This window comes from Camelus bactrianus, chromosome 1, assembly GCF_048773025.1.
Source record: "Camelus bactrianus isolate YW-2024 breed Bactrian camel chromosome 1, ASM4877302v1, whole genome shotgun sequence".
NCBI lineage: Eukaryota > Metazoa > Chordata > Mammalia > Artiodactyla > Camelidae > Camelus > Camelus bactrianus.
Genome location: NC_133539.1, coordinates 90,724,540 through 90,740,816, shown reverse-complemented (window position 1 = coordinate 90,740,816; position 16,277 = coordinate 90,724,540). Strand labels below are relative to the sequence as shown.

The following is a 16,277-nucleotide window of genomic DNA, read 5'->3' as shown; positions in this document are numbered from 1 at the left end:
GCTCACATATAAATGCAATTAATACAAAAATATATAGTAGTGGAATTTTAGTTGGCTATGGTTGCTTGTTGCAGGCCTTGTACTTGAGTCCTACTCTTTAAGTAATGCTGGAGAAGTGTTAAAGACATACCAGCATCATAGTGAGGCTTGCTCCTTAAATAGGGACTGGGATGAAGACAGAAAAGAGCAACATTCTCATCTGATTTTCAAATTACCATGCCTACCTAAAACTTTAGCATTTCCCACTTTGGGAAACACTGCATTCAGTTTAGGCTCACAAAAGTCCTAAGTTTTGTTGAAATCTGATAGGCCTCATCCCATTTCTCTCAAGTACTGAGTACACCATTTACTAACTTCACTCAGAAAATTTTTGCACATTTTTTTTTGTTATTTGTTCACATAATTTGTTCACAGCTTCTGACCAGCCACCACAGAGTGTTTCGGATATAGAACTTTGGTGTGGATCACAAAATGTGGCCGGTGGAATGGGTCTTTGGATGTCATTTAGCCCAAATCTTGATCCATCTCCATCTTCCCGAAGAGACTTGGGATTCGAAGCCCAGGGCGATTTGCCCAAGGTCACATAGAGGGTAGACTAATTTTTGTGTTCCTGCAGCCCAGAGAACAGGCTATCTCGTCCTGCAGGAGACTTCACGGTGGTTTGCCTGGCTGGAGCGAGGCCAAACCTTAAGCCTCCACTGTGTTGATCGCGGTTGCCACGGCAGCGGCACATTGTTCCCCGCCTCATCTTGGTGACGTTACGGGACCAGCGCCCAATGGGAAAGCCGCTCTCCGCCAGGCACCGCCTTTCCCAGCCGGCTCGGCCGTCGCGGCCGGGAGGGAAGCGTTGACAGTGCTGCGGAGGCTGGCTGGGGTCGCGGCCGCGGCAAGTGACATCGTTTTCCAATCTGTCCGCGTCCGCAGCCGCCCGACACGGAGCCAGGATGTTCGGGATGCTGAGCAGCAGCTTTGAGGATGATCCCTTCTTCTCGTGAGTGTCGGGGCCCGGGACCCCGCGGCCGCGAGGGAATTCAGGGATCTTGAGCGGAGCTGTTAAGGGAAAAGAGCGAGTTAAAACTCGACAGACGGCGAGACGGAATTCGGGTGACTACCGGAGGCAGCTTGAGGGAGAGGAAGACATGGGGACATGAGAGGGAAGGGAGAAGAGGGTTTAGTGGGATGTCAGGGCGAGGAGAGGAGAGAAGGATTCGGGGGCGTGAGGTGGGGGTGGGGGGCAGTCGAGCAGGCCCCCCTCCCCAACAAACCCGGGTGTGGGCTGCTCTCAACCTGGCGCGACTTCAGGTACTGCGCACCCCCCACCCCCACGCTTCCTGCGTTCGGGAGTCCAGTCTTCACAGCTGCAAAGGCGTTGCTTGTGACGAAACTGCCCTCTCGGTGGACCGTCTGGTGAGGATTATGCTCACAGGACCCACGCTTGTTTCAATTTCAAATGAGGGGTAGGGAATACTTAGTAGAGGACAAGTCTTCGAAAAGGGAAGCGTTTTAAAAACAGTATTGTCCATTATACTTGTTTATAAGAATATTAAGTTAGAGTTGTGCTGTCTCTCCCCTCGAAGTGGTTGGAAGTTGCCAGGTACACTGTTTTGTTTGCTTACTTTGTTACAAAGGTAGCCTTGTTTGGAAAGGGACTCTTCTTTCTGTCAAAAGTAGGGCAGGGAAGCAGAGAGAGGGTGCATTTACCACCTCAGGTAAACAAGTGCCAACCCCTGTAAACGGTTCCAAGTGAAATAATGTGGTGCCTTAAAACGAAGGCATCCAGAAACTAGTGGCATTATGATCTCATTTTCTGGGTTTTGTCTTTTTTTAGTTCTTCCTCTAGCGATTATGTAAAAGAACACAATCTAGTTGGATCCCTAAAACAGGAAAAATTGTGTTACTTTTTTGCCCATGTGTTTTGCCAGTTTGAATTTCGACTTGCTGTCTTAATTTATTTTGATCACTTCTATTCTTTATGCAACTTGGAGACCATTTTTTAAAAGGTTAAAATATTAAGTTTACTATGTAGATTTTTGTTTGCTTTTGAAGGAAAATATTATATTGGCTTAAATGTGTTAGTACTATATTAAAACAAAATGTAAAAGTAATAATTGAAAAGAAATTAACAGAACAAAAGATGAAATGATTAATGTAGAAAAATTAAATGATTAACTTTTTACTCTAAAGGTTATTCATTATAATTAAGGGGTATACGGACTCAGGCAAATTTATTATACTGTTTTAGTTAACTTGTTTAGGAGTGGTTGGGACGTTTATGATCAGTGTCGTTTTAACAAATTTCAAATTGTATATTATGATTTCCTCTTTAAAACCCTCTGAGAGTAGGGACTAAATATATCCATAGAGTAAATGAGCTGTTGAGGTGGTTCTTATGTAATTGTGACATCAGTACAATGGGTGACAGTTAAGAAGATTATGACAAAGCTTTTGAGTTGTATTGTCCTTGATTATGTCATAAAGAGCAATGACCTTAACCGTGAATGTATAATCAGTACCTTCTTTAAAATGTCAAGCAGAAGTGTAATTTAAACTCTTGGGTGACTATTTCTGAGCAAAGGCAATGAACCCAAGAGTCTGGGTCAGAAATAGTAACAGACCACAAATAGTAGGCATACATCAAAGGACACTCTTGCCCTGAGCTTAGGACAGATAGGACCACCAGTTACATGTCAGTAGGTCTTTCAGTCATCACTCTGTGGCCTTCTTCAAATGCAGGCAGCCATGTCATAAAAATTTGGGATAAAATTATTGTAATTAACTTTATAAAACTAATTTATACTTATAATTTTTTTGCTTCACAATTAATAATATAGAGAATAAATGTAATTAGGGGAGGTAATGGAGAAAGAGAATATGAGTTTAGTAATCTGTCATTTGTCCCACTCCTGTTACCCGAACCCCAAACAAAATGAGTATCCATTACTTAACATAAGGAATTCATAACGATGACAGGTTCCTTATTAAATCATCAACTAACCTTAAGGAACACAGAAAGGTTCCATGCTTATCATCTTTTATATAAATATCCCAATTGCTAACATTTTGGGTCTGGTCCCTAGTGGCTATTTTAATGTCTGACATGTAGAAAGTATTCAGTAAGTAATGTTTAATAACAGTCTGATGTCGTTTACTCTGTTTGTAGTTGATGTGGTATTTAGTTGATTGCTGGATTGCTGAAAGTAATCAGCTGGTCCCCAATTTACAATGGTTCCACTTAAGATTTTTCAACTTTGCAGTGGTGTGAAAACAATACATATTCAGTAGAAACCATACTTTAAATTTTGAATTTCAGTCTTTTCCCAGACTAGTGATACGTGGTAGAATGCTCTCCTATGAAGTGGGCAGAGGCAGCAAGCCAGCTCAGTCAGCCACGCTGTCACTAGGGTGAACAACCCATCCACTCACAACCATTGTTTTTCACTTTTAGTACAGAAATTGCATAAGGTGTTCAGTACTTTATTGCAAAATAGGCTTTGTTTTAGAGAATTTTGGCCAACTGTAGGCTAATGTGTTCTGGGCACATTTAAGGTACACTAGGCTAAGCTATGATGTTTGGTAGATGAGGTGTATTAAGTACATTTTTGATGTACAGTTATTTTCAACTTATGATGGAGTTATCAGGACATGACCCCATCGTAAGTTGAGGAAGATCTGTATTTACATTCAAAGGGTGCTATTGTTGATGTTGGCACTTTCTAATTTAAATGCTACCATTTTCTAAATAATTCATTAGCTCAGAATCAGGGTTATCAATAACAAGCACACACTACCAATTTGCTAATTCATCAAAAGTGGCAGACAAAAAATTTATACTTCTTGGACATAAAATTTGAATTTTTCAAAAAGTAAAGACTGGGTAAATACAGTGGTCAAATTGTTAAACACTAAGGATTTTAAAACAAAATCTGTAGCTTTGAATTCAAATATATTCACTTTCAATGTTCATCTTCCTGTAACAGTACATGTTAAATATTTTATCAGAAAAGTAAAGGGAAACTTTAAAAGTGATATTTTAAAGTTTGGTGTTTTATTATGTATTTGAGACTTTTTGATGTATCATAATATGTTTCAGAGCTGAAGTTTTATCAGTGAAAATTGCCTCACAGTATACCTTCATATATATCTTTTAAAATAAATAATACTTGTAATTTGGTTAAAAGCACTAAGACTAAAAGCTAGCACTTCCTGGCATGCAGCTTTCCCTCAAGAATACTACTTTCTCCTCTGATTTGTATTTGCTTAAGAACAGAAATATGGATGGATGGATAGGAAAATTAATTTGAGGTTAAAATGGTTTGGACATCTATCCTATACCCTAAAAAACTGATTATTAAATATAAAAGTTTACGTATATGTAGTATAACCTAGAAATTTCTACGTTGTACAGAAACATAAACTTTGAATCTTCTGAGTTATAGAAATGAAATCCTGATCATGCAAGTCTACAAAGAATAGCTGTGTTACCACTTATCAGCTGTTATAAAGACTCAGAAACAGGTTGGCAAATCAGCCTTATTCTTCATCATAAATTGTTAACATTCCTTTAAGCCACCCAAACTCTCCATATGGGCGCCATATTGTGATGACCACAATATGGTTGTTAAAGAAACCCTGCATATATTCACAGGATGTTACTTTTTTTAATCTCCTTGCTTTCATCAGGGGCTAACATTTACATGTCTATAATTCTGTTTTTAATTTTTAAAATTTATTTACTTTGCTCTTTGGAAGTAGTGGGAGGATACTGCTTTGACCAATTCGCTGAGATGAAAGTGAATGTAATGCATTCCACATATAAGATAGGCATTGACTGAGATAGTCATTTTCTTGAGTGAGAATATTGCCATGGCAGGAAATAAAATAAAATCACCTTATTAGATAAGCTAGGCTGTTCATTTGGGGCATCTTTGATTTGTTAGGTACAAACTTGAGTTAGGAGCCAGGGAGCACAACATGATTATGACGTAGTTGCTGGGTCAGGGAATGCCATTTGGTACCATCTGTACTTACAGAATGGGAAGAAGCCATAGTCACTCCTACAACTCTTTTAACATCAAAGCCTTTTGCCATACCACCACTGTAAACTGTGCTTCTAAACGGCAGGAAAATAAAATTGCCTATGGAAATGTAATTCATTCTTCAAGTATTTCTTCGTTTTCTACTATATGCCTAGCCCTGTGGTCTCTTAGAAATTTGTAGAAGTCAAGGCCCATGCCCTAAAGATTCTCTTGTGAATGTTGTATTATTTCTAGTGTCAAAACTTAAATCATCTGATGTATTTTCTTTATGGACCCACATACCTCATTGAAACTAAGGAACATTACTTTATGATCAAGAGAGTCATAACAATCTGCTTATGCTACTATCATGTGTAGTGGAAGGAAGGAGTTTCCCTTGATGGATGGGACTGCTATGTCAATTATCTGAGACCCTGCATAATAAAGAGTAGCATAAATCAGTTGCATTTCTTTACACTAACCATGAATCAACAGAAAAAGAAAGTAAAGAAACAATCCCCTTTAAAATAGCACCCAAAGTAATAAAATATCTGGGAATAAATCTAACCAAGGAGGTGAAAGAATTGTACACAGAAAACTATAAACCATTGAGGAAGGAAATTAAAGAAGACTTTAAAAAATGGAAAGATATCCCACGCTCTTGGATTGGAAGAATCAATATTGTTAAAATGGTCACACTGCCCAAGGCAATCTACAGATTTAATGCAATCCCTATCAAATTACCCAGGACATATTTCACAGAACTAGAACAAATCATAATAAAATTTATATGGAACTATCAAAGACCTAGAATTGCCAAAGCATTACTGAAGAGAAAGAAAGAGGCTGGAGGAATAACTCTCCCAGACTTCAGGCAATACTGTAGAGCTACAGTCATCAAGACAGCATGGTATTGGTACAAAAACAGACATATAGACCAATGAAACAGAATAGAGAGCCAAGAAATGAACCCACAAACTTTTGGTCAACTAATCTTCGACAAAGGAGGCAAGAATATACAATGGAATAAAGACAGTCTCTTCAGCAAATGGTGTTGGGAAAACTGGACAGCAGCATGTAAAACAATGAAGCTAGAACACTCCCCTACACCATGTACAAAAATCAACTCAAAAGGATCAAAGACTTAAACATAAGACAAGATACAATAAACTTCCTAGAGGAAAACATAGGCAAAACATTATCTGACATACATTTCAAAAATTTTCTCCTAGAAGAAATAAAAGCAAGAATAAACAAATGGGACCTAATGAAACTTACAGGCTTCTGCACAGCAAAGGAAACCAGAAGTAAAACAAGAAGACAACCTACGGAATGGGAGAAAATCTTTGCAAATGAAACCGACAAAGGCTTGATCTCCAGAATATATAAGCAGCTCATATGACTCAATAAGAAAAAAAAAAACAACCCAATCCAAAAATGGGCAGAAGACCTAACAAGCAATTCTCCAAGGAAGACATACAAATGATCAAAAGGCACATGAAAAAAATGCTCAATATCACTAATTATCAGAGAAATGCAAATCAAAACTACAATGAGGTATCACCTCACACCAGTCAGAATGGCCGTCATTCAAAAATCCACAAATGACAAATGCTGGAGAGGCTGTGGAGAAAGGGGAACCCTCCTACACTGCTGGTGGGAATGCAGTTTGGTGCAGCCACTATGGAAAACAGTGTGGAGATTCCTCAAAAGACTAGGAATAGACTTACCATTTGACCCAGGAATCCCACTCCTGGGCTTGTATCCAGAAGGAAATCTACTTCAGGATGACACCTGCACCCCAATGTTCATAGCAGCACTATTTACAATAGCCAAAACATGGAAACAGCCTAAATGTCCATCAACAGGTGACTGGATAAAGCAGAAGTGGTATATTTATACAATGGAATACTACTCAGCCATAAAAACCGACAACATAATGCCATTTGCAGCAACATGGATGCTCCTGGAGAATGTCATTCTAAGAGAAGTAAGCCAGAAAGAGAAAGAAAAATACCATATGAGATCGCTCGTATGTGGAATCTAAAAAACAAAAACAAAAATAAACAAACAAACAAACAAACAAAAAGCGTAAATACAGGACAGAAATAGACTCATAGACAGAGAATACAGACTTGTGGTTGCCAGGGGGGTGGAGGGTGGGAAGGGATAGACTGGGATTTCAAAATTGTAGAATAGATAAACAAGATTATACCGTATAGCACAGGGAAATATACACAAAATGTTATGATAACTCACAGAGAAAAAAATGTGACAGTGTGTATATGTTCATGAATGACTGAAAAATTGTGCTGAACACTGGGATTTGACACAACATTGTAAAATGATTATAAATCAATAAAAAATGTTTAAAAGAAAGAAATAAAAGTAGCATTAACCTTTTTTACTTAGAAGCACAAGTATCTATATTCTTGTACAGGCTAGTAAAATTGTAACTCTGGGAAAAATATATATATAATATGTATTTGAGAGAGTCTTAAAAACAGGAACTTATTCTTAAGTGAAATATTATCAGCCTCTTAAAAAAAAAAAACTGTATGTTGATATTCCCAGGAGACCCAAAATCAATCTAGGAGTTAAGGCTTTTTGTGGGGGAAGGTATTTCCTAGCTTCTGATAGGTAAATAATATGGAGTGGAAAAAATGTGTTTGGTGCCAAGTTTCATTCTGTTTGATTGTGGTTTGCGTCAGCAATCTTGTAAGAGATAGTATGGTCATCATAATAGTATAAGTAAATTTTTCCTCATTTATTCAATGAAAATGCATTCTCATGGGAAATCTGTAAACTATAGAAAATTTGGTGAAGGAAATCATGCAACCCAAGATTTTAGATACTATCATTATTTTGGTGTATTTTGTTTCTATTTTCTAGATATGAAATTTTTTTCAAAATTGAAACCAAGCTTTATGGTTATAAATACAGTTTTTCCTCAACACATACCGTAAACATTTTCCTAATCTTTAGATATTCTTTAAAGCATGAATTTAGTAGCTGCAAAATATTACATCCTGTCGAAGTGAAAAGAATATTTTTCAGATAAATCTTTAACCACATTTCAAATTATTACTTTAGAGTAGTTTATGTACACAAAATGACCAGTTTATAGGATATGAACTTTGTAAAGCATCGTTATATTTTCTAATTTATTTTCCTAGAAGAATGAAACATTCATTTTTGAAAGAGAACAATATGAATAGATAGAAAAATATAATAACTCTTCTTTTTATATTTTATAAAACAAGCTATGTATTAGCTTAATTTTTGAAATATTAACACAGCTTCTTGCTACCACAAGAGACTTTGGCGTTGTTAAAAATTCAAGCTTGAACGAGAGAAATCTTAAAGTGTTATCTCCAAGCAGCTGCTGTTTTGGGTAGACATGAGTTGAACTCAGTCTGGGGTTCAGCCAGATTTCTCCCTGAATGGCTCAGACAGGTGCAAAAGCCAGACTGGGAGCCCACTTTTGTCTTAATGCTTTTTCCAACAGACAGTCTTTTGTTCATGTCATCCAAAAAAGTAAGATTTTTTTTTAGCATTTGCTGTACATATAAATATACCTACTCCTATTTAAATAAAGAGAAACCTGGGCAACATTTTAACGAGCCACAGTTAGTTGTTGAATTTTTAGCCCAAGTATAATGCAATCAGAAAAATAAATCTCATTAAGTGTTCTGTTTCTATAGGAAAATAATAGCTGTTTAATACTCATTTATTCACTGAAGAAAACTTGTATTCCCTGAAGTATCTTTCTTCATTGCATTTGACTCTCATTGACATCTCTAAAAGGAAAGTTGACTGGTTTTCTTAAGTAACTGCATATTAATGAGAGTGAACACTTTTTTCCTCCACATTTGGACCTGTATTCTAAGCTCTAAGTGTCCAGTGAGTATGGGGATCTAAGCAAAAGGACTCTCTCTTGAATCATCCATTCTAAAACATCAGATGGTATGAAATCCTTTAACTCTACATAGTTCTATTCCTTTTTTTATTCCTTAAAGATTTTTATTATGAAATGTTTAAAATATATACTACAAAAGTAGTGCAGTATAACAATACTGTGTCCTCATCACCCAGAATTTCAAAATTTACAGCTGCTTTACTCATCTCTATTGCTGCTGCTGTCTTCAAAATGTCTTAAAGCAAATTCCAGACTTCCTCTCATCTCACTTATATGTATTGCTAAATACATCTCTGAAAAATATTGTCTTCTTACATTACCATAATGCCATTTGTACAAGTAACAAAATTAACAGTAGTTTCAGTTTCTTGGTATCATCTGGCACTGAGTATCATCTAACTAGGAAATACTTTGGAATAATCTGGTTTTTGAAATAAAAATTAGAAATTCTTAAGACAACTCATTTATGGGTTTTACAACTACTTGAAACTCTGTCTCTTTAAGTAAAACTAGGGAGATGTATACACCAAATTCTGATTCCTTAATTGAAACTAACCTCTGATCTTCAGGTCTTGATTTGGGAAAGTGTAAAACTACTGACCCATTTAATTTTTAAATTGTCACAACTTCTTCATAGTGCTGGTTGCCTATTATTCTGCTAAAATAGTGATTTCAAACTTTTAATAGGTGGCAAATCTAGGAATAGTAGTCTGTTAAGTTTTCCATGCCAATCACTCCTATCAATCAGACAAAAATTCAAAACTAAAAATCCTATAAAAATTCATGGGAAAATGATCTTATTTATAATATTTTTCTGCATTGTATGTATAATATTTTTCTGCATTTTATGTATAATATCTTTACTTGATTAATCCTTAATATGTTAGTCTGTTTTTAGTTGGAAAGGAGGAAATATGAGTAATATGTAAATAAACCTAATGCTCTAGTGTCTTCATTTTATCATATTTCCTAAGTGAATTTAGTACATTTCTGTAGATAATGCTGATCATTCAACTAAATATTTTCTTCATTCTGAGAGACTCAGTTACTAATTTGGTTAAGAATAGTTTAATTTTTGGATTCCTGTTGAAATTTTTGTATTCTGTTGCATGAAGAGCATCCTCAGCCTGCACATGCTGAAGAGCTCTTTCTCTTTGTGACTTTGCATAAAATTTGTCAACAGAAAGGAGGCTAGAAAGTAGTCAAAGCAGTGTCCCCTGGTGGATGGTATGTGAAGGACAAGAGTGACGGCAGGAGAACACATGAAGTAAGAGTACTGATGTGTTACAAATTTTTAGAATCTGGATCAATTATCCAGACCAGCAGTGGTCCTAATGCAGAGGTGGTTGAACATTATTGTGCCGGTCAGGAATGCAGAGGACCTGGTGTCAGTCGTGAATACATTTCTTTTTCTACTTAACAGTTTCCTTTAAAACAGTTCATACTGCCCAAGATCTGTAGAGCAAAACCATCTGGAAACACTCTCATAAACAGACTCCTTATTAGATTTATTTAGAGAATACTCACCTTTTCGTTTTTTCACTTTAATACTTTGTAGTATCATCAGAGGTACCTGGGAAATGGCACTGCTTTCTGAGTAGAAGACTAGATTATAATTCCTGGAAATATTGACACCTAGTTCTTTATTTTTAGTAAAACTTCACTGCTGAGATATTGCTTCTGAAATGCAAAGCAATAATTTAATAATTTAGTTAACCATAGTAGTTTAAACAAAAAGAATAAATCCTTTAGATAAGTTTAAAACACTCACCATTACGCCATTTATGGTAGAATCAATTTAATGATTTGAAACATTCTAGATAGCAAATTTCTGCATTCAATTTTCAGAAATTATATTCAAGTTTAAGGCAATAAGACATCAGAACTACACAGAGTTTTTGGAGTACACCTTCTGTCTTAGCATATTTTGAAAACTAATGCCTAATTAGAAACACCTGAGAAATACTAATTTATTAAAACATAAAACTTTGTAGCATGTTACCATGAATACCAAAATTTGAGAATCTTTAGGATTTTCACAGAGATAAAATGGCATACTTTATTTTACAGCATGTTAGTGGGAATTGCCAAGAAATAAGCTTTTTTTTTAACTATTATGAAAAAAAAACACATTTATACAGCCCAAACTGAATATTTACATTGAATTTGGAATTGCAGAATTTTTTTCCCATTTCAGTTTTCCATATTTACAAGTGCACCATGAAACTTTATAAAAAAATTTTTAAAAACCTATAAAACTTAGTAACATCTAACATCTGGCAGTTAATACTTTATTTTATAAAGTATCAAAGTGCTTTACATTTTCAAAAGTGTGTTTTTGAAATATGTAATACATGTTTATGGCAAAAACTCATACAGTACAGTAGGCACAGTAGACCTGCCTCACAACAATATGGATATAATTAACAGTAAACTATACACTTAAAAATGGGTAAGATGGAAAACTCATTGAGCTGTACAGTTAAGATTGATCTGTGCACTTTTCTGTGTGTGCTATACATCAATAAAATAGCTTATTTTAAGACCAAAAAAAAAAAGACTCCTTTCTCACCTTTGGCCCTCAGCCATCTACTCACCCTCTCAGAATGCAACCACTGTACCGTTTTGCTGCATAGCCTCCTAGGGATATATTCTATACATTTATAAGCATTTGTGCATGGATTTTTTAACATGAGTGGAGGTGGTATACTCTATATCCTGCTAATCCTTCCATATCAGTACATAAATATCTGTCTGGAGATTTTAAAGATGGCATAATATTCCATTTAAATGCTTTTAAAGTGCTGAAAAGTCTTTCATGGCTCTTTTCCTATCCTTTTTTGGTTATTGTTCCATCCAGAAACATCTGTGGGCCAGATAATTTTGTACAATGGATAGAGCAAGCAAGATGCGTTCCCTTTCTTCCAGTAGCTTCTAATCTAGGAGAAAAGACAAACAATATTTTCTGTATGTTATTTTATTTTCAGGTAGTCTTTGTTTTATAAAGAGGACTAACACAATCAGCAAGACTTCAATTGTTTTTAACTTGAATTTTTAAAAAAATTCCCCTTTTACTCCCAAGAACAGTAACCTATGCCTTTTTAAGGGAAAGAAAAGAAAGTAGAAAAAATAGTGAAGAGTACTTAAAAGAAAAATGATTAAGTAGTTGAAATAGTCAATCTTATTCAGAAGTCCTAGAATGGGAATTAAGGCTGACAAAAATAAGCGTATACCTGCCCACCTACATTGATATTTGGTTGTGGGAAACAAAATTTACTCTAGCAATTACAGGCAGAAAACAATTTATTACAGGGCATTAAATGGCTTAGAGAATCACTGTGATGGCTGAAGAAACAAGATTCTAGACTGAACTTTCAGGAATGACTCCCAAAGTCATATCACAGATTCAGACCACAGAGGGAGCAACTTCCACTTCCAGGGTTAGGAGTCACTGAATCGGGAAGCTGCCGCTGCTCCTGGCTCCGAAAGTGTTGTGTACCTGCTAGCATGTAAGCAAAATGGATTTCACTTGCCTGTCCCCCAATACCCATAAAGCTCTAGTGATGAGACACTCAGGGTTCTGCTAATACTGCTACAGAGAAACTACGTACCTCTGTGACTGTGCTTACCAACAAAGAGAAGTAGTCATCCATATAGGCTCTGCTGCACCTCTGCCTTCCAGTTCTCAATTAATTGCCCAAAATTGGCAAAACCTAAATCCAGAATCTTAGCTTCAGTGGAGTAGTCTGTTAGGCCTTGGACTGAATGAGTTTTGGGAGGATGTGAAAATAGGAAATCTCAAATACTGAGCCAAACTAAGCACAGCTTCTCCCTCCTAATTCATATCTATAAAGTCACTTGAAATACTTTTAAGCATTTGTGCTCTGAAATTAATTTCTTTATCTTGTTCAAAATATGTAAAAAAATTGCACGTATTTGAGGAAAAGTAACATCATGAAAGACAGAAGCTATGCTCACCAAACAGAAGAACCAACATTTAAGGAAACAAAGCTAATGAAACAAAGACTATAGAAAGTGTAATTAATATCTTCAGGAGACTCCATTACCTTCAGGAGTGTGGCCACGAAAGATCCAGTGTACCAACCCTCTTGGAGATAACACTATAATGGCAGGATGAAATACAAAAACAACTTTCTGGAGAAGGTACTAGAGAATGATGACAACCAAATAGAAAATCTAGAACTGAAAAATACAATATTTTTAAGGAAAATATTCACTGGATGGGCTTAACAGTAGAATGGAGATGACATAGGAAAAGAGTCACTGAACTTGAAGGTTAATAAAAATCAATCTGAAAACAAACAAAAAAATAAAAATATTTTTTGTAGGAAAATATCAAAATATCTAACATAGGTGTAGTTGGAGAAGAGGATAAAGAGAATGAGGCATATAAATTAGTTGAAATAATAATGAAAATCACCAAATTAGTTTGGTGAAAGATAAAACTTTAGAGAGTCAAGAAGCTGGAAATATGGATAAGGATAAATATGGATAAGGATAAATATGAAGAAAACTATGCATATATCCATCATAATCAAACTTCTGAAAGCCAAAGATAAAAAGAAAAATCTTGAAACAAAAGAAAACAATACATTAACTGTATACAGGAGACTAATAATTTGAATTACCTTTGGCTTGTCACCAGACAAAACAGAGGCTAGTAGACAGTATAAAACACTTTTAAAGCGCTGCAGGGGGGAAAAAAAAACCTGACAACTTAGATTTATCTGTGAAACTATTCTTTAAGAATAAAGGGTGAAATAAATTATTTTCTGATAAAACTAAGAGAACCTGTTGCAAATATTCATACCCGCAGAACAAGAAATGTTTAGGTTCTTTAGTGAAGAGAAATGATATCACATGGCAAGTTATTAATATTAGGATATTAAGGAAAGAAGAGTGTCAAAAATGTTAAATATATGGCTAAATGTGAAAGAGCTCCAGAGATGTCAGAGGATAGTGCAGTCATTAAAAAAACAAAACAAAACAACTAACCAGAGATAAACAGAAATTTAAAATTTGACCTTAAAAGTTAAAAAAACAAAACAAAACTGTTAAGCAGAATGTTCACAACCAAAGACTGTATTAGTAACCTGGGAAACCAAGCCAAGAAATTTCTTTCAATATGCAGCACAAAAATCACAGAGGGTTAAAACTTCTACAAGGAAGGGACAGATAGAAAAAGAATAGTAAATACACACCCCAAAAAATAATTTAAGAACAATTTCTAGAACTAAAGAAAGGCTGAAATCCTTAGAACTCTGATTGAAAAGGGAAATTTAAGGATTGACAGGATCTTTTTTTAAAGTTCTATACTTGGACCCATGACAATGTAATTTTAATATAATAAAAATATATTTTAAAAAATCATAAACTTATGAAGACTATAAATTTCTTAGAAATAATGAGAACCAGATTGTCATCAGACTTAAGCAAAAATAAGGGAGATAATGAAGCAATGTCTTCAAAATACTAGGGGGAAATTATGTAGATTTCTATGCCCAGATAAGCCGTCGTGTCAATTTGAGTGTAAAATAATTTAGACATATGACTGCTCCAAGTTATTCAAATTACTAGATGTTAGAATCCAGGAAGAAAATAATAAGATGAAAGATTCAATGGTACATGAAATGCCCAAAATATGCAAATGCAGAAAGTACGTTTGTGGCTGCCAAGGGCTACAGGACGGGAGACTGCCAACAGGTATGGAATTTCTTTTTGAAGTGATGAAAATGTTCTGGAATAATAGTGGTTGCACAATTGTGAATATACTAAAAGCCACTGAACTGTTTAAAAAAAAAGATTTAATGGTAATTCAGAAGTAAACCAAACTCAACTTTTCTTGATGGAGGGAGATTGAACTAGAGGACCTGCTATCTCCTTTATTCTTCCCATGGAAACAGACCTCACCCTTTCCTCTCCTGGAGCTAACACAGGACAGATAAAAACCCAACAAACAGCCAGCTCGTTCCTGAAGTTTTGAATTTGGATGACTTGGAGAATAATGACTATGTGTTTAACAGAAATACAGACATAAGGAAGAAAAGCTGGCTAAGGAAAAAGACAATGTTAGAAATGTTAGGTTAAATGATTTTTTAGGATTGAAAGAAGAGAAACTACAAGCGTATCACAGATACAAACAAATCATAATACAACAAACAGTTATATGCCAACAAATTGGACATCTAGAAGAAATGGATATTTTCTAAAGACATACAAACCTCCGAGACTGAATCAGGAAGAAGTAGATAGTCTGAAGAAACTGATCATTAATAGTGAAATTGAATTAGTAATCAAAAACTCCCAGCCAATAGAAGTCCAGGATCAGATGGCTTCACAGGGGAATTCTACCAAATGTATAAAGAAGAGCTAATACCTATCCTTATCAAACCATTTCAAAAAAAAAAAAAATGAGGGGGGAACACTCTCAAACTCATTCTAATGGGCTACTATCACCCTGATACCAGAACTAGACAAAGACACTATAAAAAGAATTACAGGCCAATATTTCTGATCAATATAGATTCAAAAATCTGCAATAAAATATTAGCAAACTGAATTCAACACTATATAAAAAGCATCATACACCACGATCAAGTGGGATTTATTCCAGGAATACAAGAATGGTTCAGTATCTGCAAATCCATCAGTGTGATATGCCACATTAACAAAAGGAAAGATAAAAATCACATGATTATCTCATTAGATGCTGAAGAAACATTTGATAAAACTCAATATCCATTCATAATAAAAGCTGTCATCAAAGTTGGTATACAGAGAACGTATCTCAACATAATAAAGGCCATATATGACAAACCCACAGCTAACATTACTCAATGGTAAAAATCTAAAAGCTTTTCCTCTAAAATCAGGAACAGCCTTCTCTTGCCACTTCTAGTTAACATAGTAATGGAAGGGCTAGCTACAGCAATCAGAAAAGAAAAAGAAAAAGAAAAAAAAAGAAAAAGTCTCCCAGATTGGAAGGGAAAAAGTAAAACTGTCACTGTTTACAGATGACATGGACAATATATAGAGAACCCTAACGTCTCCACCAAAAAACTATTAGAATAAATGAATTCAATGAAGTTGCAGGATACAAGATTAACTTATAGAAATCTGTTGCTTTTCTATAACAATGAAATGTCAGAGAAAGCAAGAAAGCAATCCCATTTAAAATCACATTTAAAAGAGTAAAATACCTAGGAATAAACTTAATCAAGGAAGTGAAAGAACTATACTCTGAAAACTATAAGATATTGATGAAGGAAATTGAAGATGATACGAATAAAAGTTTTAAAATGTCCATACTAGCCAAAGCAATC

At 35.2% G+C, this 16,277-nt stretch overlaps 1 protein-coding gene across 4 annotated transcripts in view; it reads left to right on the top strand.

Moving 5' to 3' along the window:
- The first annotated feature begins 805 nt into the window (after positions 1–805).
- MLF1 (myeloid leukemia factor 1) overlaps positions 806–16,277 on the top strand; it is a 36,461-nt gene continuing 20,989 nt past the window's right edge. For 3 of the 4 annotated variants that reach the window (XR_835067.3, XM_045514514.2, XM_010952038.3), the window contains exon 1: positions 806–991. Coding sequence is in view for 3 of the 4 variants with exons in the window: in XM_045514514.2 (XP_045370470.1) it covers positions 945–991 (47 nt within the window). In the remaining variant the exon portion in view is untranslated. The remainder of the gene's footprint in view (positions 992–16,277) is intronic. The other variant, XM_010952036.3, reaches the window with a different exon arrangement.